At 36.9% G+C, this 25,842-nt stretch overlaps 1 protein-coding gene across 3 annotated transcripts in view; it reads left to right on the top strand.

The window, feature by feature from the left end:
* The window catches only part of GREB1L (GREB1 like retinoic acid receptor coactivator), a 118,905-nt gene that overhangs the window by 5,186 nt on the left and 87,877 nt on the right, over positions 1 to 25,842 (top strand). For all 3 annotated transcript variants that reach the window (XM_065889720.1, XM_065889719.1, XM_065889718.1), the window contains exons 3-5: positions 3,747 to 3,923; positions 15,734 to 15,910; positions 18,127 to 18,249. In XM_065889720.1, the coding sequence (XP_065745792.1) occupies positions 3,747 to 3,923; positions 15,734 to 15,910; positions 18,127 to 18,249 (477 nt within the window). The remainder of the gene's footprint in view (positions 1 to 3,746; positions 3,924 to 15,733; positions 15,911 to 18,126; positions 18,250 to 25,842) is intronic.

The following is a 25,842-nucleotide window of genomic DNA, read 5'->3' as shown; positions in this document are numbered from 1 at the left end:
AAAAAGAGTCAAAATCTACTTTTTTTTTTTTTTTTCAAAATCTACTTTTAATACCCAAATTTTGGGGTTTGTATGTTTTAGGATTAAAAGGATGTACTAATTTATTTTTATAATTTTTGCTCTACGTGATGAAAATGTTTCAGGCTTTTGTTTGCAGAATTTCTCTACAAATAACATGCTGCTGAAAGAGGTAGCCTTTTCCCTCTTACATGAAAAGCCAAATTGGATTATAATCACTAAAATTTTACCTTATCATTACTTTTTTTTTTTTTGGTGCCCCAGAAACATATTGGTGCATTATATATATATATATATATATATATATTTTGCGGTACGCGGGCCTCTCACTGTTGTGGCCTCTCCCGTTGCGGAGCAGAGGCTCGGGACGCGCAGGCTCAGCAGCAATGGCTCACGGGCCCAGCCGCTCTGCGGCATGTGGCATCTTCCCAGACCGGGGCACGAACTCATGTCCCCTGCATCGGCAGGCGGACTCTCAACCACTGCACCACCAGGGAAGCCCCATTTTATGTAACTTTATAATTTGATGAGTGGGGTTTAGGGTTGAATATAACTTTCATATCTAGCAGAGAGCATGTTAGGTACATTTATAAAATGACTGTGTCCATCAAATCCGTGTTCTCTAAGCTTCCCATTATTAGCCAACAGCCCATTATGGGTATATAAATTAAGCAACACATCAATACATGTGACTGATAATAAAATCAATTTTTAAATGTGTAATAATCAAAACCACACATTGATATGGGGTTCAGCTGAGTGAGTCCTGAGTTCGTTCAGCTGATTTCCACTACCTCTACATGTGTAGCATGGAAAGCACTTAGAACATTCTGTTTTAAAAGTGGATATTAGGGACTTCCCTGGTGGTGCAATGGTTACAATCCACCTGCCAATGCAGGGGACACAGGTTTGAGCCCTGGTCCAGGAAGATCCCACATGCCGCGGAGCAACTAAGCCTGTGCACCACAACTACTGAGCCTGTGCTCTAGAGCCCGCGAACCACAACTACTGAAGCCCGTGTGCCCTAGAACCCGTGCTCCACAACAAGAGAAACCACCGTAATGAGAAGCCTGTGCACTGCAACAAAGAGTAATCCCCACTCGACAAAACTAGAGAAAGCCCACACACAGCAACTAAGACCCAATGCAGCCAAAAATAAATAAATAAATATATTAAAAATAATAATAATGATAAAGTGAAAGTAGGATATTAGAATAATTATTTTATTAGTTTTCAGAAATTGGTAATGTTATCTATTTTAGTTTCACTTATAGTTCCCAAGTATCATGGAATACCTTTATGAATCGCTGGGATTTTGATAACTACTTGTTGGAAAATCCTGTTATCAGATGACCTTGAGGTTCCATATAGCTCTGATGTTCTAAAAAGCTTGTGATAATTTGCAACTTGGTACAGACTTGTCTATTCTTTCTATTATGGAATGACTGAAAGTTTAGAAAGGTTGTAGTACTACTACTTAGTGACAGAGAAAGCTCCTCAAGCATCCTGTTTCCATCAATAGGTAATCATAAACCTCTCATCATTGAATTTTCTACACCATTTGGGAGGGTATTTTATGTTTTGCCTTTTGGAGAAAGTCATAATAAAGGTGCTACCTCCTAGGGGAGATATGTTTCTAAGTTTACTGTCTCTACACAAATTAATAATTCCTTTGATTAAAAAAATTAATGCTCCTTTTAAGACTTTAAAATGCCCCTAGATTTAGTATTTCAGAATTTCATGAAAAAGTCTGTGTTCACCCCTCCAGGTTTTAGCTCTGGATTATAACTATTCTTAAGTGCTTTTTTTGGCCAAGTTGAATAATAAGCTTTTTACCTGTTCTTATATAGCAAAGTTTCCATGTCTTACATCACTGGACATTATGGGACTCATTCTGTAACCTTGGACAAATACTCTCACCTTTCTGAGCCTCATTTTCTCCATATATGAAAAAGAGATAGTGATAACTAGCTAGAGTTGTTGACAGAATTAAATGAGAAAATCTCTGCAGTGTTTAGCACTGTACCTGTCTTATGTTAAGCACTCCATAAATTTTAACTGCCACTAGTATCATCATCGTCATCATCATCTCCCAACTTTCAAACCTGTGAGTTTTGTCCCTTAATGGGGGTGGGGACAGCAGATTTTTTTAAGGGTTCTATGTATCTATAGGCTCCAAAGTATGTTTGTAAACTGAATAAATAATATGACTCATGTATAAATGACTATTGTCCAAATAAATATAGATGATATTGTGAATAATAAAATACAGATTCATTTAAATTGTTAGAGTTCACAATAACATTTTGATATTATTTTTCTCAATTTGTGAACACTAGAAGTTACATTTGAATTTTTTAATGTTAAAAGGGGATCTACAAGCTTGAAATGGTTGAAGCCCAGTGTCTTTATCATTCTAGTCTTTGATTTCTTGCTTTTTGTAATTCATTGTGTCTGCTTTTGAGGTTTAATTATCCAGACCATACAGCAGATTCCTATGCACCATAGCTTCATACAATGTTTGGATGTTGTTTTCTTTTTATTTCTCATATACTAACTGATGGCATCCAACTGTTTCTTGGCATTTGGTTAACATCATAATATGAATTGATGCTGGGAGAACCTAGCGTGGTTCTGGCGCACTTTGTATTGGGTAATAATGATGGTGGTCTCCTCAGGTTTGTGTGTGAGAGTTAGGTGTCCATCTTCCATTGTCCTGGTTTATGTCGGGTACCCACACCTGGACTGATCAGCCATGACCAGAAAGGTGGGATATTCCAGTGGCCCATCTTGAACTGGGTGCCAGCTCCAGCTCAATCTGGAATATCACAGCTGTCCAGGGAAATCACATAACTAGAGTGGTGGGAATCATTTCCCAGAAGATGTGGAGATTGGTGCTTTGTAGCAGAACATAGCTGTCCTCTGTAATATTGTTTTGTAATTATCAGTTCCTTATACATTCTTCTAATTGACTACAAGTGAGTTCTTAGAGGAAGGTATACTTTGTTCAGCTCTATCCCCAGGCCTAGGACAGCATCTGTTGCAAATCATTTTTAATAAATGATGAACTAATGAATTAATGTAATACATTATGGTTACAAAGTGGTTATGTAAGGTGGTTTTTTTTTTTAAACTGGTCATCATCAAAAAATCTACAAACAATGAATGCTGGAGAGGGTGTGGAGAAAAGGGAACCCTCTTGCAGTATTGGTGGGAATGTAAATTGATATGTAAGGTTTTGTCATGTCTTACCTAGTGCAAGTAACCTAAACAGTTCTGAGTTCTAGTTCTGATCCATTCATTTATGATTCACCAAACTCGGAGCTTCAGTCTCTTCCTATATGAAATGGAGAACATCTGTGTTCTATGATTGTCTCCATTTAGAGAAGTGAATTTGCATTGAAAGTAAAAATACTATATTATGTGCACATAAAAATTCCATGTTTTTCAGAGTTTGCTGTGTATTTATCATTTGCTTACTTGTGGATCAGAAAATATAAAGTCATCAGTGTTGGCTAAAACAGTTGGAAATACCTCCTTTTAGTGTCTCTGTCTTTTTAGCTCTGCTCAGAGGAGCATATATGATAGATGTGTCTTTGGTTGGAGTACATGGACTTTAAATTTAGTCCTTAATAGTGATTCCCACAGGTAATCAGCTCTCCAAATGGGTGATGAGGAGTTATAAACTCTCTAAACATTCCACTGTGTCCTTTTTTACTGGTTTGTAGGTTTTTGTCAAGCAGGAAAGGATTTGCGTTTGGTATCTCTGTGTATGGAACAAATCGACATCCCAGCAGGATTCCTCCTGGTGGGGGCCAAGTCTCCCAATCTTCCTGAACACATCCTAGTGTGTGCTGTAGACAAGCGATTTCTACCAGATGATCATGGAAAAAATGCACTTTTAGGTGAGTATCTCATACCTATAAAGTTCCTTCTGAGATAAAGGAGTTAAAATACAAGTTTATTTTAAATTATCACAGAATTTTTAAAATCACAGAATTAGCTGGGGATTACATATTAGTTTAAGTAAGAAACACTTTTTCATTTAGTAACTTCTTAAAAATTAGCTTTCACTTTTTTATTAACCCTCAAAACATTCACCTTAATGAAGAGACTTTTTTAAACTAGCATTAAAGAACACCATACAATTTATCAAAAATAAATATTTTGTGAAATAAAGTAGGATTCACTCTCCATAGAGTCATTGATCTGGATCTGATATCAAATCATCTCTCAATTATTCAACTGTGGATTATCCGCTTTGTAAGTCATTGGTAGTTTTTCTCTACCACCCATTATTTCTAACTACACTTGACTGATGTGATTCTCATTTTATATTTAGCATTAGTTCAATCAGGATAACTAGGAATATACCTATGATGTAAAATGTTTTAACTTTATGTCAGAATTGTTTTACTTTCTAGTATTACTTCGGACGTTTTTCACAGCATAGCTTTCCTACATCATGGGAAATAACAAAGAGTGGGTTTACTTTTTAATTATTCTTTTTAAATTGAAGCGTAATTCATTTACAATATTATATTAGTTTCACATGTACAGCATAGTGATTCAGTATTCTTACAGATTATACTCCATTAAAAGTTATTACAAGATAATGGCTATAATTCCCTGTGCTGAAATATATATTCATGTTGCTTATCTGTTTTATACTAGTGGTTTGTATCTCTTAATCCTTGACCCCTATCATCCCGCCTCTTCCCTTTATCCACTGGTAACTACTAGTTAGTTTTCTATATCTGTGAGTCTGTTTTGCTATATACATTCATTTGTATTATTTTTTGAATTCCATATGTAAGTGATATCATACAGTATTTTTTTTTCTCTGTCTGACTTATTTCACTAAGCATAATACCCTCTAGGGTCATCCACGTTCCAACAGATGGCAGAATTTCATTCTTTTTTGTGGCTGAGTAATATTCCATTGTGTGTGTGCACGCAAATGTGTGTGTGTGTGTGTGTGTGTGTGTGTATCACATCTTCGTTATCCATTTGTCTATTGATGGATACTTAGATTGCTTCCTTATCTTGGCTATTGTAAATAATGTTGCCATGAACGTTGGGGTGCATGTATCTTTTCAAATTAGTGTTTTCATTTTCTTTGGCTATATACCCAGTACAGGAATTATTAGATCATGTAGTAGTTCTATTTTTAGTTTTTTGAGGAACCCACATTACCCTTTTCCATAGTGGCTGCACCGATTTACATTCTCACCAACAGTGTACAAGGGTTTCCTTTTCTCCACATCCTCACCAACATTTGTTATTTGTAGACTTTTTGATGATAGCCATTCTGACACGTATGAGATGGTATCATTGTTGTCTTGATTTGCGTTTCTGTAATAATCATCAGTGTTGAGCATCTCTTCATGTGCCTATTAGCCATCTGTATGTCTTCTTTGCAAAAATGTCTATTCAGGTCTTCTGCCTATTTTTTGATTGGGTGTTTTGTTTTTTTTGATACTGAGTTGTACGAGTTGTTTATGTATTTTGGATAGTAACCCCTTTTGGTAATATCATTTGCAAATATTTTCTCCCATTCCATAGGTTGTCTTTTTATTTTGTTTATGGTTTCCTTTGCTGTGCAAAAGTTTTTAAGTTTAATTAGATCCCATTTGTCCCATTTGTTTATTTTTGCTTTTATTTCTTTTTCCTTAAGAGACAGATCCAAAAAAAGTATTGCTACGATTTATGTCAGAGTGTTCTGCCTACATTCTCTTCTAGGAGTTTTAGGTCTTACATTTAGGTCTTTAATCCATTTTGATTTTATTTTTATACATGGTGTAAGGAAATGTTCTAATCTCATTGTTTTACATGTAGCTGTCCAATTTTCCTAGCACCTCTTATTGAAGAGACTGTCTTTTCTCCATTGCGTATTCTTGCCTCCTTTGTCATAGATTAATTAACCTAGGTGTGGGCTCTCTATTCTGTTCCATTGATCTACGTGTCTATGTGCCAGTACCATGCTGGGTTTTTTTTGTTGTTGTTACCATGCTGTTTTGATTACTGTAGCTTTGTTGTAGAGTCTGAAGTCTGTGAGGGTGATACCTCCAGTTTTGTTCTTTTTTCTCAAGATTGTTTTGGCAACTCAAGGTCTTTTGTGTTCTCATATGAATTTTAGGATTATTTGTTCTAATTTTGTGGAAAATGTCATGGGTATTTTGATAGAGATTGTATTAAATCTGTAGATTGCTTTCAGTGGTATGGCCATTTAAACAATATTAATTCTTCCAATCCAAGAGCATGGGATATCTTTCCATTTCTTTGTATCATCTTCAGTTTCATTCGTCAGTGTTTTATAGTTTTCAGAGTATAGGTTTTTCATTTCCTTGGTTGAGTTTATTCCCAGGTATTTTATTCTTTTTGATGTGATCTTAGATTATTTTTCACTCTCTCTTTCTGATAATTCATTATTGGTGTATAGAAAAGCAACACATTTCTGTATGTTAATCTGTATCCTGCAACTTTGCTGAATTCATTAGTTCTAATAGTTTTGGGGTAGAGACTTTTGGTTTTTCTATAAAAAGTATCATGTCATCTGTAAATAGTGGCGGTTTGACTTCTTCCCTTCCAATTTGAATTTATTTCTTTGTCTTATCTGATTGCTGTGGCTAGGTCTTTCAATACTAGAAGTGGCAAGAGTGGGCATCTTTGTCTTGTTCCTGAATTTAGAGGAAAGGCTTTCAGCTTTTCACCTTTGAGTATGATGTTAGCTGTGGATTTGTCATAAATGGCCTTTATTATGTTGAGATATGTTCCCTCTGTACCCATTTTGATGAGAGTTTTTATCATGAATGGATGTTGAATTTTTTCAATTGCTTTTTCTGCATCTACTGAGATGAACATGTGATTTGTATCCTTCCTTTTGTTAATGTGGTGTATCATATTGATTGATTTGCAAATATTGAACCATCCTTTCATCCCTGGAATAAATCCATCTTGATCATGGTGTATGATCCTTTTTATAGATTGTTGGATTCAGTTTGCTAATATTTAATTCAGGATATTTGCATCTGTATTAATCAAAAATATTGGCCTGTAATTTTCTCTTTTTATAATGTCTTGTCTGGTTTTGGCATCAGGGTAATGGCAGCCTCATAGAATGAATTTGGGGAGTATTCCATCCTTTTCAATTTTTGGAATAGTTTGAGAAGGATAGGTATTAGCTCTTCTTTATATGTTTGGTAGAATTCCCACGTGAAGCTGCCCAGTCCTGGACTTTTGTTTGCTGGTAGTTTTCTTATTACAAATTCAATTTCACTGCTGGTGATCAGTCTGTTCAAATCATCTGTTTCTTCTTGATTCAGTCTTGGCAGATTGTATGTTTTTAGAAATCTGTCCATTTCTTCTAGGTTGTGTAGTTTGTTGGTGTATAACTATTTGTAGTATTCTCTTATGGCTTTTTTGTATCTCTGTGGTATCAGTTGTTATTTCTCCTTTTTCATTTCTTATTTTGTTTATTTGTATCCTCTTTTCTTCTTGGCAAGCCTGGCTAATGGTTTATCAATTTTGCTTATCATTTCAAAAAAAACAGCTCCTGGGTTTCATTGATCTTTTCTATTGTTTTTTTATATCTCTGTATTATTTCTTTCTTTCTGATCCTATTATTTCCTTCCTTCTGCTGATTTTGGGCTTTGTTTGTTCTAATTACTTTTGGTGGTAGGTTAGGTTGTTTATTTCACATGTTTCTTGTTTCTTGAGGAAGGCCTGTATTGCCATAAACTTCTCTATTAGAACTGTTTTTGCTGCATCTAATAGATTTTGGAGTGCTGTGTTTCCACTTTCATTTGTCTTGAGGTATTTTCTGATTTCCTCTTTGATTTCTTCATTGACCCATTGGTTTTTAGTAGCATGTTGTTTAGTCTCTATGTGTTTGTTCTTTTCCCATTTTTCTATCTGTAATTGATTTCTAGTTTTATACTGTTGTGCTTGGAAAAAAAATGCTTGATATAATTTCTGTCCTCTTAAATTAGTTGAGACTTGTTTTGTGGCCTAGCACGTGATCTTCGCTGGAGAACATTCCATGTGCACTTGAAAAGAATTTGTACTGTGCTGTTTTTGGATGTACTGTGCTGTTTTTGTCCTGTAGATATCTACTAAGTCCAATTGGTCTCTTGTGTTGCCTTATTGATTTTCTGTCTGGATGGTCTGTCCATTGATGTAAGTGGGGTGTTAAAGTCCCTTACTATTACTGTGTTATTGTTGATTTCTCCTGTTATGTCTGTTAGTATTTTCTTAATATATTTAGGTGCTCCTGTATTGGGTGCATATATGTTAAATAGTGTAATATCCTCCTCTTGCATTGATCCTTTTATTATATTATGCCCTTCTTTGTCTTTTGTGTGTTATAGCCTTTGTATTAAAGTCTATTTTGTCTGATGTAAGTTTTACTACCCCTGCTTTCTTGTCAGTTTTGTTTGCTGAAATATCTTTATTCATCCCCTCACTTAAACTCTGTGTGTGTCTTTAGCTCTGAAATGAGTCTCTTGTAAGCAGCATATAAAAAGGTCTTATTTTTTAATCCAGTCAGTCACCCTATGTCTTTTCTGTGTGTCCAATTTTTTATTGTGGTAAAATACACATAACATAAAATGTACCACCTTAACCATTTTAAGTGTACAGTTCAGTGGTATTAAGTACATTCATCTTGCTGTGCAAGCATCAACACCATCCAACCACAGAACTCTTTCCATCCTGCAAAACTGAAACTCTGTACCCATTAAGCACTAACTCCCCATTACCCCCTCCCTCTAACCCCTGACAACCACCATTTTTCCTTATTTTTTTAATCTGCCCTTTCCCCCCACATCCTAGCCTCTGGTAACCACCATTCTACTCTCTATTACTATAAGTTTGGCTCTTGTTATTATTATTTTTTTACCCTATGTCTTTTGACTGGAGCATTTAGTCCATTGACATTCAAAGTAACTATTGATAGTTATGTACTTATGGCCATTTTATTACTTGTTTTCTGGTTGTTTTTACAGTTCTTCTCTGTTCATTTCTTCTTCCTTTTGTTTCTTCCCTTGTGGTTTGATGATTTTCTTCAGTAGTTCCTTTCTTTTCAGTTTTTGTTTATCTCTAGTAGGTTTCTGATTTGTGGTTACCACTGGGTTCATATATGTTGACCTATAAGTATATCTACTGTTTTAAACTGGTCATCATTTAAATTCAAACATATTCTAAAAGATCTACTTTTTTTACCCCCCTCCTACACATTTTGTGTTTTTAATGTGATATTTTACATCTTCATGTGTTTATCCCTTAACCATTTATTGTAGTTACAGTTTTTACAATTTTTTGTCTTTTAATCTTTGTATTGGCTTATTTAAGTGGTTGATCCTCAGTTCTTACTATATATTTGCCTTTCCTAGTGGGATTTTCCATTTTCTATAGATTTTTACTTCTTTTCTACTTGAGAAAACACTTTAACATTTCTTTTAGGGTAGGTTCAGAATTGACAAACTCTTTTAGTTTTTGCTTGTCTAAGCAGTTCTTTATCTCTCCTTCTATTCCAAATGATATTCTTGCTGGTATCCTAGGTTGCAGGTTTTTCCCTTTCAGCACTTTGAATATATTATGCCACTTCCTTCTGGCCTGTGAAGTTTCTACAGAGAAATCATCTGACAGCCTTATGAGGATTCCCTTGTATATGACTCTTTGTTTTTCTCTTGCTGCTTTTAGAATTCTCTATCTTTAACTTTTGTCATATTAATTACATGTCTTGCTGTGGGTCTGTTTGGGTTCATTGCTTTTTGGACTCTCTGTGCTTCCTGAAGCTGGATATCTGTTTCCATCTTCAGGTTTGAGAAGTTTTGTCATAATTAACTCAAATACATTTTTGATCCCCTTCTCTCTTCTCCTTCTGGGACCCCTATAATGACAATGTTGGTATGCTTAATTATATCCTAGAGATCTCTTAAATTGTTTTCATTTTTTAAATTTTTTCTTTTTTGCTGTTCTGATTGTGTGATTTCCATTACTCTATCTTCCAGATCACTTATGCATTCTTCTGTATCTTAGTCTCCTATTCATTCCTTCTAGTGTGTTTTTTATTTCAGCTATTGAGTTCTTTATTTCTGATTGGGTCTTTTTTATATTTTCTAGTTCCTTGTTAAAGTGTTTACTGTGTGCATCAATTCTTTTCCCTAATTCAGTTAATATTTTTGTTGCCAATGCTTTGAATTCTTTATCTGGTAAATTGTTTATTTCTGTCTTGTTGTTTATTTTTTCAGGGGTTTACTCTTGCTCTTTCAATTGAGAGTAGTTCCTCTGTCTTTTTGTTTTGCTCAGCTTTCCCTGCCTCTATGAATTCAGGTGAAACAGTTACTTATTTCAGTCTTGAAGGGGTGTCCTTATGTGGGAGCATCCCTATACAGACGGCATGTGGCCTATGCCTTTGCTGGGAGAGCTGGATTTGATGTGGATGCAAGTCACAGCCTTCCTCAGCGAGTGCTGGCAGCTGTCACATAGGTAGGAGGTGGGGCTGGAGATGGAGTGGCTAGAGCTGAAGTTGGGTGTGAGACAGGGCTTCCCCTCTGCTTGGTGGCCATCACCACTGTATCGGGGGCAGAGTCTGACCCCAAGTTGCTGGAGCAGAAGCCCTGAGGGTCGGGTTCATGCTGGCTCTTTTCCCTGTAAGTGTGTGTTTTTTCCTCTCCTCTCCACCCCTCCTTTCCGCCCCAGAGGGGTGGAGGGCTGAAGCAAGTGGGGCCTGTGCAGGCTCTTGGCTCATGTCGGCCACAGACAGAGGTCTGATGCACTGCCTGTGCAGTTACCTGCCGCTCCACTCAAATGCAGCCTCTGGGGCAAGTCCCCTTTGTCCCTCACAGCCGATCACTGCCCCCAGGCTCTGCAGTGCAAGTGGGACCCACATGGAGTCTCAGTGTGTATCAGGGGATGGGCTATGGTGGAACAGCTGCGTCAGAGATCTGAAACACTTCTGACGTGCTGCTTGAGTAAGCGATGGCTGCTACCTACCCACTCAGACGCTGCTGTGGCACCAGGTCACCTCTACATCCCACACTGTGACATGGAGTGAGCAGCACCAGAGCTTTCGCTCCGCTTGGACTGGGGTACCTGGCAAGGAGGTTGTGAGAAACCCGGCAGCTGCTAGAGCAGACCTCTCTCCACCTTGCCTGGGGGCAAGCCAGCGTGCACACTCCTCATGAGCGTAGTCTAGGCTTCCCTCAGCCCTCCTGTTTGTCTCAGTGGCCCTCCAACCAGCCAAGTGGCATTGTCTCCTCCACATAAAACCCCAGGACTGGGGCACTCAATCTGTGGCTCAGACCACTCACTCCACAGGGTGGGCGTCCACCCGCATAATCTCTATTTTTCTCTGAGTCTTCTTCTATGGGCACAGGTCTCGACCTGATCGCTACAGCCTTGGTTGTACAGGAGTCCTGCCAGTTTCCAGTTAGTTTTCAGTGATAATTGTTCCACATGTAGATGTATTTTTGATGTGTTCATGGGGGAGGTGAGCTACACATCCTCTTACTCTGCTATCTTGATTCAAACCCCTTAAATTAACTTTTAATAATTAAAAAGGCAAATAAGAGGGCATGTAAGGACTTCCCTGGCAGCCCAGTGGTTAAGATTCTTCACTTCCACTGCAGGGGGCACAGGTTCGATCCCTGGTTGGGGAACTAAAATCCCGCATGCCTGCCATGTGGCGTGGCCTAAAGAAAAAGAAAGAAAGGAAGGAAGGGAAGGAGGGAGGGAGGGAGGAAGGAAGGAAGGAAAGAAAGAAAGAAAGAAAGAAGGAAGGAAGGAAGGAAGGAAGGAAGAAAGAAAGAAAGAAAGCAAGAAAGAAAGAAAGAAAGAGAAAGAAGAGGGCATGTGAGGTTTGTTATTTTTTTTTGCTGCTGTGTTTCTCTGGAGTTGCTTTTGTTTCTCAGTTTGTTACTGTAGATAGAATCAAATACATGTCCTCAGCACGAATATCAGTAAAAATGAAGAAGAAAGAAGAGGGCAAAGAATTCAAGAATTGTATTTACAGTGAACTGTGTGTTTGTTTAGCTTGATGCATTCTTCCTAGTTATAAAGCATCATCAGAAAGTCTAGAAATACATAGATCAATATCTTGAGTCAGAAAGTGATCCTGCACATGGTTAATAAACGTTCCTTAAACTACAGTTCAAAGCCTTCTCTTGGTTCATAGGAAAAGAAGTGGTAATTTTCATTTTCATAGGCTCTCATTTGTTAAAATATCCATTGTTTTTCTTTCAGTGAAATTGAGCAGATCGTTTAATATAGACACCTAACGGTAAAGTTTATACATTGGACTAAATTAGCAAAGAAGATCCAAGGATTCGTTGTTCATTCATTTGTTCAACAGTATTTGTTCCAAAAATCATGTTAGGTTATGATATGTGGGCACACTAATGATAAGACATAGTCTTTTGCATCACAGAGCTAAGAACCTAGTTGGCTCTGGTAGAAAAACTTTGGGAAACTTCTTTTTAGCACTTTAAAAGCATGAAAGTTTTATCGAATGGAACAGTTCATATGTGGCTCTGACTGAAGACATAGAAAAATCTCTTATGATGTCTTTTTGCTAAATGATTCTTCATGACTAGAGGAATCCTCTTAGAATACATCATGGGACTCACACAGAAAACACCATCAGAATAATAGATTTTATAATCCTTTGTAATTGGGAATATGAAACCAAAGAGCATGGGCTTTGGAATTGGAACTGGGTTTAAATCCCAGATTTTCTAGTTAGCACTTTAAGAACTTGGGCAAGCTACTTATCTTCTTGAAGTCTCAGATTCCTCATCTATATAAAGGAGCCAATAATGCCCACCTGGCAGGATTATAAAGATCAAACAGATCATGTTTATAAGGTACCCAATAGCACAGTGCCTGGCATATAGTACTTGCTCTTTAAATGGTAATTATTCTGCCATTCTGTCATATTTATTAAATACCCTTATAGACATGGAACTTTGTTAATAATTTTTTATTAACCACTTCTCCAAGTGAAAGTGTAGTACAGTAAAATGGTAAAAGTTTTCTCTTGAACAAGCACAATGAGATTTTTATATGTTCATTACTCTATTGTCAAAAAGTTAATATTCATCTAACAGTTCTTACTTATGATGGTTGATTTTAGTATGCATTAAGATGTAGTGGAGGGAATTCCCTGGTGGTCCAGTGGTTAGGACTCCGCGCTTTCACTGAGGAGCGTCTGGGTCCGATCCCTGGTTGGGAAACTAAGATCTGACAAGCCGCACGGTGTGGCCAAAAAAAAAAAAACCAAATAAAAGTTTAAAAAGATATAGTGGGAAAATTTTTTAAGCTTAAAATATTCTAGAATCCCTGTGGACTCCAATATCAATTTGTCTAAATTTGTATATAAATTATGCAGATTCCAAAGACTGTGGGGGAATTGATTTTAAAATAAATTAATCACTTGGCCACACATATGCCCCAAATCTGCCATGCAATTCGAAGACCTGATTGCTAGAAAAACTAGAAAGCTAATTTGGCTGTAAGAGATATTATTTATTGTGATAGTGACAGCAAGAACTTTGAGCAGATAAAATCTCTCTTGAACCAAAGTTAATACAGAAAACTATACAGAGTTTTAAAAATGGACGCTAAAGTTCTTACTCTTTTATATTGTTAATTCTCATCATTAATGTGAAGTTTCTCTTCTTTGAAGATTATCCAGATCCATTGCTTTTCTCCCTCTTCATACTCAAGTCTTGCTTTTCACCTCAGAAAACAGGTAGAGGAAAAGATAAAATCTAACCCCAGTAATTTGTTAATTCTAATTCTCATGTTAATCTTTGATGAACTACTTGGACCTATCAGATAAGCCTCATTTTTTGGCACTGTCTCTATTTCAGATGAAGGTTCTTAGTTTTATTGTGTTTTGGGTATGTTGCATCTGCCTCATAGGTCAGCCAATTTTCTATCAAGGCATAATGATCACATCAGAAAGTAAGTTCTGTGGAGGCAGTGGTTTTGTTTTCCTTGTTCAATGCTAAAAACCTGGTACCTGAAATAGTGCCTAGCACATAGTAGAGTACAGATATTTGTTGGATGGATGGACGGACAGGTGGATAGATGCATGGATTAGTGGATGGATGCATGCATTCATGGATGCGTGGACGGGTGGATGGGTGGATAGTTAGATGGATGGTTGGCTTTAGAAATTTGGTAAACTAGGCAGTCATTGACATCTTTCTTTTTTTGGCCTACAGCTCCAAGGTATTAGACAAATAGCCAAATGCTCTCAAATGCAATCCATCTCTGAATATGTTTTAAATAATTTATGATTATATTGATGTTTATATTTCTATAAAATGATGGTAATAAGCTAATTATATAGAATTACTAATTTTATGTAACTGACCAGAAGTTGGGACTATCTCTTGTTCACCACTGTTTTTCCAGTGTTTAGCAAAATGCTTGGCATATAGGTAGGTGCTCAATAAAAAATTATTGAATAAATAATAATAAATTGGAATGCCCATTTCTAAATGTTCTGAATTGTCAGCATCCTGAGATTGGGACATTGTGAGATATTTTGTCTTTAATCCTCATGGTCTTTCTCTACTCTCCTTATATATCTTTGTTAATTATAAAACAGGTTGGTTTGGTGGTTTTAAAAGAGTGTATTATTCCATAAGTGAATTTATTTTCATTTAGTTATTTGTATATAGAGATATTGTGTTTATGAAATTTTGAATGCCCTTATTTGCCAATATGACCATACATATGTTATGTCCTCATAACTCACAACCAGAAGAACTCACTCTCTTACTGTCCACTTTTCTTCTGTGTAATAAGGGAGATTGAAAAGTTGATTTCCAATCAAGCAAAGCATGACCTCTCATCCTCCCAGCCTTCTCCATTTCTTCTTCTTGGCATGTCCTCTGTTCCAAGAAGATCACTGAAAGTCTTATTTTGTTTGATTAATCTGAGTGAGAATTGTTTGGATGTTAAGTCTAAGGAATAATGAGCTAGTTTGAATAAAGAGGGGTTGAACAGAGAGGAAATGGGACCCTTAGGGAACTTGTGTTCCCTAGATCTCATAGAAACTAGGAAGCTGACAATGCCCTGAGTTTATACATCTCTGTTCGTGCTCTCCTATCTGGAGACCAGCTTCGTCTTCACAATTCTCAGTTTGCTCTCTCCCACACCCTACATGGCATAGCCCTGACTTGGGTTCCAGTTTTACAAAACCTTACATATCCAGAGTCCAGTACCATCTGACTGATTCTTTTTGTATTTATTTCAGCATTCCAGGAGAGAGACTCTGACTATCCTAGATTGGGTCAAATGTTGATCCACAGTCTAATCAATTGTGCCTATGGAGTTAAGTCCACATGGTGGGTTGGGTGGAGAACCAGAGCCAGTAGGTTAAGAAGGGAATATGTAAGGAAGAAATAATAGATATCTCTAGGACCAGAATTTTTTATGTTAACTATATAAATTCTATCATATGATACTATCTATTCTATTTCCTTAACCATTATCCTTTTAGAGCATTTAAAAATTATTTTCAGTCTTTCACTGTTATAAAATAACTGCTAAATTGTTGTACGTTTTTTTTTCCTTTGAATTATTTCATCAAAATTAAGAAGTTGTCAAGCCAAAGAGTGAATATTTCTGTGTTTTTTATATGTGAAAGTATTGTAACAACATACAAGGCCACCAGTAACTTTGTTTTTCTTCCTTTTAGGGTTTTCTGGAAACTGTATCGGCTGTGGAGAAAGAGGATTTCGGTATTTCACGGAATTTTCCAACCACATAAACTTGAAGCTCACCACCCAGCCAAAGAAGCAGAAGCACTTAAAGTACTACCTAGTCAGAAGCTCCCAGGGTGTACTGTCGAAGGGACCTCTTATCTGCTGGAAAGGTAGCGTCAACTTCTGGGAGGGAACGGGAAGGGAATGTGGATGTTACGATAGTATTGACAAGTGACCCATACTGGGTTCAGAATCCAGGTGTGGAATAGATAAATATCCCAAGTTCAGAAGACAATCCAAAAATGTAAGGCCCTCTGGCAGGTTATTTGACTTGCTCCTTTTTGTTTTTAACAGAAACTATTGAAATTTGGGAAAGGGTATTTCTCCTTGTATTTGTCACTTAGGGGTATGGAATACAGCTCTCAGGGAAAAATGGGCTCTTTCTAGCTCTTCTGTCATTTAGAGGGGACTTCAAAGTGTCAGTTTCCTGGTCAGATGCTCTTTCTACTTTATTTAGGGTCTTTGGTAATTCTTGAGTCTTCATTTTTCTATTAGAACTAAGCAAACTTTGGAATAAATAATGCTCTCTTCATCATACCTGGGAAAAGGCAGTATTAGGTTGACAAAGTTTTGTTTCTCTTCAGTTAGGAAGAACTTAAACTTATTTTTGAAAATGAATCCAGTTGAAATGTCACATCATCTTGTGGTTGATAGGAGTTGCCACAAGTTCTGTACATTGTTTAATGCAGTGGGACTTCTTATTCTTTTGAGCAGTTTCTTAGATGCTGAGATTTCCCCTCCATTATTAATATTATTATATTGTTAAAGACAATAAAATAATTGTCTTTAATATTTCTATTTGTTGTTTGTGAAAGATTTTGGCCTGACCATGAAAAATAGCATAGTAAATCCAAATTACAGCTGAAGATTCGTTTCCGAATCTCACCATAATGACTCCTGGTTGCATCTGAGGAGAGATTATATAACTCCTTAGGAAATGGCTGCATGTTCTGAGCTAGGGATCATCAGGACTGTGATTAGTGCTGTGACCACTAAATCGTAAGCGTGGTAAATTATAGATAACTCTTTATCCTGATAAAGTCTAAAGACTTTTCCTCTAGAAAAATCATTTTAAATGTCATGAACCCTAATAAAAGAGTAAAAATAGGATAGGTATCGCCTCCCTGCCTTTTGATTGCCTTTTTTTAACTTTTGTTTTGGTTGCATAAAATATTTTTAAGTTCTTATTTAGTGCTCAGTGACAATTCACCTTTCTGGTAAATAATAACATTTGTGAAATAGTTTGTGATATAATGATCCTGGGTGGCTTCTGGAGCCTCACATTTATAGTCATTCTGTTTTGGAATTGGAATTGTATATATGTACATACCTATCAAACTACATATTTGCATATAATATACATAACATGGAGATATCCTTTTCAGTCAAAATACAGTAGCTCTTCAAGGAACAACATAGATAGAAGGTTATAGAAAACTGCCTCTAACTTTTGCATGTATCCAATAAACTTGGAAATTCTCTAAAGGACCCACTATAATTAACTTTGTCATTTACAACCATTTATGTTTCTTTTTCACATGTTACCTTTAAAGACTAATATAGTACAACATATAGTATAATTTGGTTGGAAGTTAGAGCCCCGAAAACCTGTGACACAGGTTGTCACAGTATTTGCTATCTACCAGAATCAGTACAAAGTATTATTAAAATATTACACCAAAGCATCAAGTAATATTGGCTCATTTAAAATGAAGCTTAGTTTTGTATGATCAGTAAGTACCTTGAATATTGTCTACCTATTTCCTCTAATAAGAACTGAGAATAATAAGAATTTGAGAATTTCTAATTTTTCTCCTCTGTGTATAATATTTTCTTTGCTTCTGTTTCTGGACGTAAATTAAGGTTGAGTAGAGAGGGTTGAAGGCAGCCTAGAAGGACTCTAGATTACTATTCTACATGTAAATCAATACTGGACAGAAGGTTAACTGGTGCTTGAAAGCTTATTTGGTTTTTATAAATTATTGATATTTTAACCTCAGTATTACCCATGAAACTAACATGACTATATAGGTTATGAGTAATTTTTCTCCTGGGAACTAGTCTGTGAGGAACAAATGTCTAATTGTTCTTTGTAACTATATCTTTGCCCTCCAAACATTACATTTGGCTCTAGGAAGACGAATTGTGTTCACCAGCTTGAACATTCTATTGGAGTCAAGGTTGGGGAAGGGGGATCTCTGTTAAAGAACGTGCTGCCACTTGAGGAACAGCAGCTTATTTTAGAGATTTTATGGATTGTGTCTCCCTCACCTGTTTTAACAGAATATTGTTTTCCTTACATAATGTGATTCTTACTCCTTTCTAGAGTGTAGAAGCCGACAATCCTCTACCATTTGCCACTCTATTAAACCAAACTCTTCAGTGTCGTCAACCGTGGCCCCAGAAAATGGCACAGCTAATGGATACAAATCAGGATTCATTCAGACAGGTATTGGGTATTTTCTTTTGGAATTTCAAGCGGCAGATGTATATTTAATGAGGCATTTTAAACTTACTGTTGGCTGGTTTGAACAGACCTATTTTTCAATAGCGGTATTGAGTTACTATTAGAATTAGAACTCAGCATTGAGATGGATCAGTCTGTGGAGGAGCAGGACCCAAAATCCCGACAGCCCTGCCAATGCTAGGCAAGGCATGGAAAAAGGAACTGACAGTTGGTGGGGAATTTAGTTCAAGCATAGGGCCTGTTTCTAGAGGAGTCTGACAGGAGGCAATAAGTAGAAACACAGATGTGAGAGAAGTCTGCATCATAGCCATCAGGTGGCATGTATTGGGGACATATTCATGAAGACTGGAATTCTACAGTAGGGCTCTAACTAGGCTTGCTCAACGGTATAGGGAGTATTACACCAACTTGGATACAAAGTAAAGTCCCAAAGTAGGATGAAGGATCACAGCGGAAGAATCTAGGACCTAGTTTCAGGTGGTACAAGATAGGAGCTTGGTTACAAATAACCAGATAAAATTTTAGTGCCTGAAACTAGGTTACAGTATCAGAGCTGGATCAGCAGAGTGGCTGATCTGATACTGAGCAGGTAAGTTACTAGTCTAAAGCTTCTGAAAATTCCTCCAGTATAGAGGCCTGAACTCAGGTCAGGATAAGACTCCAGGGAGACTTAATGTTTCCAGGTGGCTGAAAGCCTGGAGGGCTGTAACTGAAAAGATCACTGCAGATAGTATTTGAGAAAATTACTCAGAACCAGTCTAGGTTATATCTTAGGCAAGAAGAAAAGTATTTTAAAAGAATTTGTGAATTTTTTTTTCAGTTCACTTGTTTTTTGAGAAGTGCTATTTTACCCACAAACTTCATAGCATATGTGCTTTGCCAGTATCCACTCAAACACAACAAGTTGGAGAAAAAGGTGTCTTTATTCATTTCACTACTTAGCATCCTCTTCCAAATTTATGTCAAATTTTAATGAGCTGGTAAATCGTTTGCACTTATTTTCAAGATGGAAGTGATTATTAGACTATGTTAACAACAACTGTAGTGATAATAAAGCTAACTTTATCTGGGGCACTTCTTGCTATGTGTCTGTACTCAGCTAAATCCACTTCATCCTGGATTTTAGAAATCTAACTTTTAAACTGCTCAAGAGATTTACATAGAGGCTGTAAATTAAGAGGAAAGAGAATATTCTAAATTCTCGTTTAGAATAAATGAGAGAACATCATGTCACTAGGTATTGAAGAAAGAAAAAATTGGCATTGGGCTCTTGGCATTGAAAGATTAGCTTTCATTACAGTGATGTCTCTCCTAGAATTTGATTGATTCTGTAGTATATTTTCTGCCATTAGAACTTGGGGCTAATGAAATGCAATTTAAAAACTACAGTATTAGTAATGAATATTTACTTCATTCCAACAAAAATTACCAAGTGTTTATTGTGTTCTCAGACCCTTGTCAGAGGCTGTAAGGCAGGGTTCCAGTACTTGACTACTGGCTCCAATGACTTAAAAACCACTCATATAAGGGATAAAAGAATGATAAAACATGTTACCTTTTCTAAGAGGGAGAGGTGAATATATAAAAATAACCAGTTGTACCTGAAAAAAATGAAAAGATACTGAATTGTTAATAAGAAGTAATGAAATGTTAATAAGCAGTTTTGATTATGCAGAAATATATTTTGAAAATGAATATTGCTCTGAATAGAGGAATTCAAGATTCAGGCTTAGCAAAGCCTCCTTTAGTTGCCACGAAGGGACACAGGCAAGACACTGACTGACTCACAGTGGACACAAGTGGCCAAGTGCTATGCCAGTATTCTTGTGTATCCCTTGTTGGGGTGAGAATGGTAATTTGACCATGAAATTACCTATTAATTTTAGGTGCAATCCAGAGAATTTAATAGAAGATAGTGCCTTTAAAAGTAAAGCTTTGTGTCTAAAACTTTCTTCTTGACAAATTATGGAATCTTCAGTAATAATTTTCCTATGTATTTTGAAAGTAATAAACTGTAAGAATTTTACCTTAGCCTATTATATCATTGCAAACATTAGAGTATGCAGCATCTTTTTAGCAGATAGATTCACCCTCCTGTAGGAGATTGTACCCTTCTTAATCTACAATCAGTGACTGCCTGTAATCAACATTTCTTAGCCTGAAATGTAGGTACACATGTTGCAAAGTATTTGAAGAGGGGATTAATTTACTATTTGCACAGCTTTGTCTCACATTCCAACTGCCAAGCTCTGGATGTTCTGTTCTAGCTGGCTTGCCACTTATTTTTTGCATATTTTCTTTCAACATATTTGTGTGATTGATAATTCAAATTTTAGCCAACAATCCTGGTAAAATATTTTATGATTTTGACTGAAGGTGGCTACATAGTTATCTACCTACATTACACAGACATACCACATACAAACATATACACGTACATTTATTGTGTTTAATAAGGACAAGAATTCAAGAACAGATGAAAAAACGGGAATTCCTTGGTGGTCCAGTGGTTGGGACTCCACACTTTCACTGCCGAGTGCCAGGTTCAGTCCCTGGTCAGGGAACTAAGATCCCAGAAGCTGCGTGGCATGGACAAAAAAAAAAGGGGGGGAAAGAAAAAAGGAATAGATGAAAAAAACCTTTGCCTAACCCAAGATCTTGAAAGTTTCTCTTCCACGTTTTTTGTCTAAAAGTTTTATTGTTTTATCTCTTGCATTAAAGTCTGTGAGTCATGCTGAGTTAATTTTTGTGTGTGGTGTGAGGTGAGCATCTAAATTCATCTTTTTGCATGTGGATATCCAATTGTCCCAGCACCATCTATTGAACAGACTGTCTTTTTGTCAGTGAATTTCATTGACCTCATCAAAATTCAAAACTTTTACACTTCAAAAAGCAACATTAAGAAAATGAAAAGACAATGATGGACTAGAAAAATACTTGCAAAACACATATTTAATAAAGGATTTGTATCCAGAATTTACAAAGAACTCTTACAACTCAGTCATAAGATGACCATCCAATCAAAACATGGGCAAAAGATTTGGAATAGAGATTTCTTCAGAGAACATACACAAATGGCCAATAATCACATGAAAAGATGCTCAACATCATTAGCGGTTAGGGAAATACAAATCAAAACCATAATAAGATATTAATTCTATCTCCCCAGGAGAAATAAAGGCACGTGTCCTCACAAAAACTTATATACAAATGTTCATATAGCAGCATTATTCATTACAGTCGAAAACTGGAAACAACCTAAATGTCAATCTACTCGTGAATGGATAGACAAAATTGTGTATCCATACAATGGAATACCATGCAGCAATAATAAGGAACAAACTATTGACACATGCTACACCATGAATGAACTTCAAAAACTTTATGCTGGGAATTCCCTGGCAGCCCAGTGGTTGAAACTCCGAGATTCCACCGCAGGGGGCTTGGGTTCGATCCCTGATCGGAGAACTAAGATCCCACATGCCTCAAGCTATGGCCAAAAAACAGAACAAAACAAAAACATTATGCTAAGTGAAAGAAACTAGACAGAAGAGACCACGTATTATATGATTTCATTTATATGAAATGTCCAGAAAAAGCAAATTTAGAGAGACAGGAAATAGAATAGTGGTTGCCTGGGGCAAGGGCTGGGAATGAAAATTAACTGAAAGTGGGCATGAGGTTTCTTGCTGGGGGACAAAAATGTTCTAAAGCTGATTCATGGTGATGGTTGCACCACTTGGTCAAGTTACTAGAAATCATTGAACTGTACACTTGAATTGGGTATATTCTATGATAAGTAAAATATACCTTAATAAAGCTGGGGGTTGGGGAGGAAAGATTGAAAAGCTGCTCTAAGAGAAAGGTAGAATCCTCTGGAGTGGCAACGTTTCTCCCTCATTTGAATCCAGTCTAATTTATTGAGTGTCTACTACAGAATGAGCACTGTTTCAGACCAGATGGTAAACTGCACAGGACTTGGAGTCAGAGTCTTGGTATTCAAGTACTGCCCCTGATGTATATTGGCTGAGGCTTGGGATAAGCCACTCAATTGTTCTATGTCTTGGTTTTCTCATTTGTACAGCTAAAAATAACAATACCTATTTTGCAACTAAGAATTAGCTCAGCCTTGCTACTATACTTCTTTTTGTGTGCCATTCTCCCAATTATAATAATTTGTTAACCATCTGTATTCTTTTATATGCTAGAAACTGTAAGTTCATTTTGTTTATCCCTATACCCCCTAGTACCTGGCAAATGCCTGGAAATAAATGGTGTTTTTTTGTTGTTGTTGTTGTTTTTTCTATTTTGGCTGCACCTCGCGGCATGTGGGATCTTAGTTCCCCAACCAGGATTGAACCTGTGGCCCCCTGCAGTGGAAGCACAGAGTTCTAACCACTGGATTGCCAGGGAATTCCCAATAAACATCATTTGAATTCCATTTTTATTTAAATTTTAAATTAGCATTTGGGGGATTGTTAACTTACTGGTGTGTACTCTTTTTCCAAATGAAGATGGTATGCTCATCTACCATTAGGAGGAAAAATTAGCCTGTAGGGCAGGACAGGGATGAGCCACCTAAACTCTGCCCGTGTGACTAATTTTAAGAAGATGCTATCAGGCAGGACCTGATATGACTTTATGACTTTCTTAGGCCCTGGGCACATATGCCTAAAGTATTTAAAATTGTATTTTATGACTGTGTTGGTATAAAGATGAATATATTAATACTATATGCTACAATACTTTGTTCAACAAAAAGAAATTAAAACATTTCTTATGATTTTAAAAGAAATTAAAACGTTTTCATGAACCCCTAGAAGTACTGTGGACCCAAGGCACTGACTTCTATGCCTAATGGAGAAGTTGGCCCTGTTATTGGAGCCATGTATTTTCCATGAAATGGGATTTTCCTCTGGATGAACCACTGTAGGCTTAAAATAATGTAAGCCCCTTACCATCTAATGCTTGTGTATTAAAGAAGGAAGAACAATAGCAATGAAAGGACTTGCCCTATCATATATCAAGCTCATGAGGCTTTAATAATAAAGACAGAGTGGAGTTGGCACAGAGATAGACACAGAGCAGCAGAACAGAATAGAAAGTCCCCAGACAGATTCATATAACATGTGGGTATAGAGTGACTTGAACATCAGCAGAACCTTTTCTTTCAACAAATGGTCCTCAGAAGTTGGATATACTATGTGGAAGAACAGTAAAACTGGACCCCTATTTCACTCTATACACAAAAATCAACTTCAGGTAGCTGGAGGATCTAAATGCAACAGGCAAAACCGTCAAGCTTTAAGAAGATATTGTAGAATATCTTAGATATTGTAGATATCTTAAAAGTAGAGACAAAAAGTGCTGATCACAAGGGAAAAAACTGACGTTTCACTGTTTTTAGAAGGTGCCGTAGAGTTAAAAATCAAGCCATAAATTGAGAGAAGATATGTAATACATAAAACTAACCAAGGACTAGTACAAAGGACATATAAAGAATGCCTATGAATCAGTAAGAAAAAGACACATCAATAGAAAAATGAGCACAGACTTCAAGCACCTCACGCAAGAGGAAATCCAAGTGGCCAATAAATACATGAAAAGATGATTAACCACTTTCGTAATTAGGGAAATTACATTAAAAATACAGTGAGATGCCATTATATACATGCCAAACTGGCAATGATTTGAAATGTGACAGCAGTAGATGTTGGCAAAGATTTCAAGCAACACAAACCATCATATGCTGCCAATAGGAGTGTTAATTGATGGCACCACTTTGCAAGTAATTAGCAATACATAGAAAAGTAGAAAACATGCATATCCTATGATCTAGCTATTCCACTCCCTAAGGAAACACTTTTGCATCAAGAGATACGTACAAGACTGTTCAGAGTAGTGTTCTTTGCAAATGACAAACTGAACACAACTCAAATGTTCATCAACAATAGAATAGATAAATAGGTTATGATGTATTTATATAATGAAATACCGTTTGGCAATGAGAATGAACAAATAATACCTACATGCATCCTGATGGAGGAATCTTACAAAATGTTGAACAAAAATCTACTTACAGAAGACTCTATCCAATATGATTATATTTCTGTTATGTTCAAAAATATGCAAAACTAAATTATTTTAAGAATACGTACATAGCACTGTGGTTGCCTCTGGGGAGACGGAAGGAGAAGGGATGGGGAAGAGCACAAAGGAGGCTACTGGCTGCTGGCAGTGTTTTGTTTTGTTTTTATCCCTTGACTTGGATAGTGGTTATTTCTATAGGTATTTGCTTTATAATTATTTTTTAAATTAATTAATTTGTTTATTTATTTATTTTGGGCTGTGTTGGGTCTCCACTGCTACGCGTGGGCTTTCTTTAGTTGTGGCGAGCGGGGGCTACTCTTCGTTGCGGTGCACAGGCTTCTCATTTCTCATTACGGTGGCTTCACTTGTTGCAGAGCACGGGCTCTAGGTGCAAGGGCTTCAGTAGTTGTGGCACACAGCCTCAGTAGTTGTGGCTCACGGGCTCTAGAGCACAGGCTCAGTAGTCGTGGTGTGTGGGCTTAGTTGCTCCGCGGCATGTGGGATCTTCCCGGACCAGAGCTCGAAACCATGTCCCCTGCATTGGCAGGTGGATTCCTAACCACTGTGCCACCAGGGAAGTCCCTATAATTAATTTTTTAACTATACATAAATATTTTGTGAACTCACCTGTATTTTGATATATCTCATTGGGAAAAAGGGCAAATTTACCTTTTCAAACTACATATGTGTATGGTATGCAGTGTTACACTTTGAGAACAAGTGGTATCATAGGCCAGGGATCCTATGGTGTAATAGTAATGTTTCAGTCCTTTTGAGTTTTTCTATTTCCCACTGCATTGAATCTACTGTGGGGTTGTTGCTGTGGTGCTAGAGCTGCAGCATGCAGCCCCACAGCTGACTTTCGTCTCCAAGAAGGGAAGGGGCAGAGCCAACCCTCATAGAAATCTCTGAGCGCTCATATTTTCCCTTCCCTACAATGTCTTGGCCTCCTCTCCTTTGCCTTCCAAGAGTTTAGAGCTCTCATGCTGCCCTCTGTTTGTCCAGAATATTTCATGATGTGCCACATTCAACCCAGGCCTTACTATTTTGTCTCCATTTGCCCCCCAACTACAATTCCTCTGTCCAGGGTGACAGCCATTTAGAAAACAGTTTCCATTAGAATGTATTATTTAACTGTCCCTAAAATGTAATTGTGTTTGTCCCTTTCTTTTTTTGATTTGTCCTTTAGCCACTAAACTTCCTGAGGTCAGAATAATCAAAAGTTCCTCTAGCAGGTTTTTCTAAGCTTAGTTCCTCATGAATATTCAAATTATTACTTTACCAAAGCACAGTCTCCTTTTTCCAAATGTGTTGGGAACCCTTTGGCTGGCAGATTTTCCCACTCCCAACCAGATACTGATAACATGTAAGCTCTTCCTTTACATTGTATATTCCTTGGGTAGGGATTGTATCTTTGCTTTCTTCCCCTATTCTATCCCCAGAGCCTAGCATACTATCTGGCCTGCTGAAGAAGCTCAATAAGCA

Source organism: Phocoena phocoena, chromosome 13 (assembly GCF_963924675.1).
Source record: "Phocoena phocoena chromosome 13, mPhoPho1.1, whole genome shotgun sequence".
NCBI lineage: Eukaryota > Metazoa > Chordata > Mammalia > Artiodactyla > Phocoenidae > Phocoena > Phocoena phocoena.
This window is presented reverse-complemented; position numbering and strand designations above follow the sequence as displayed.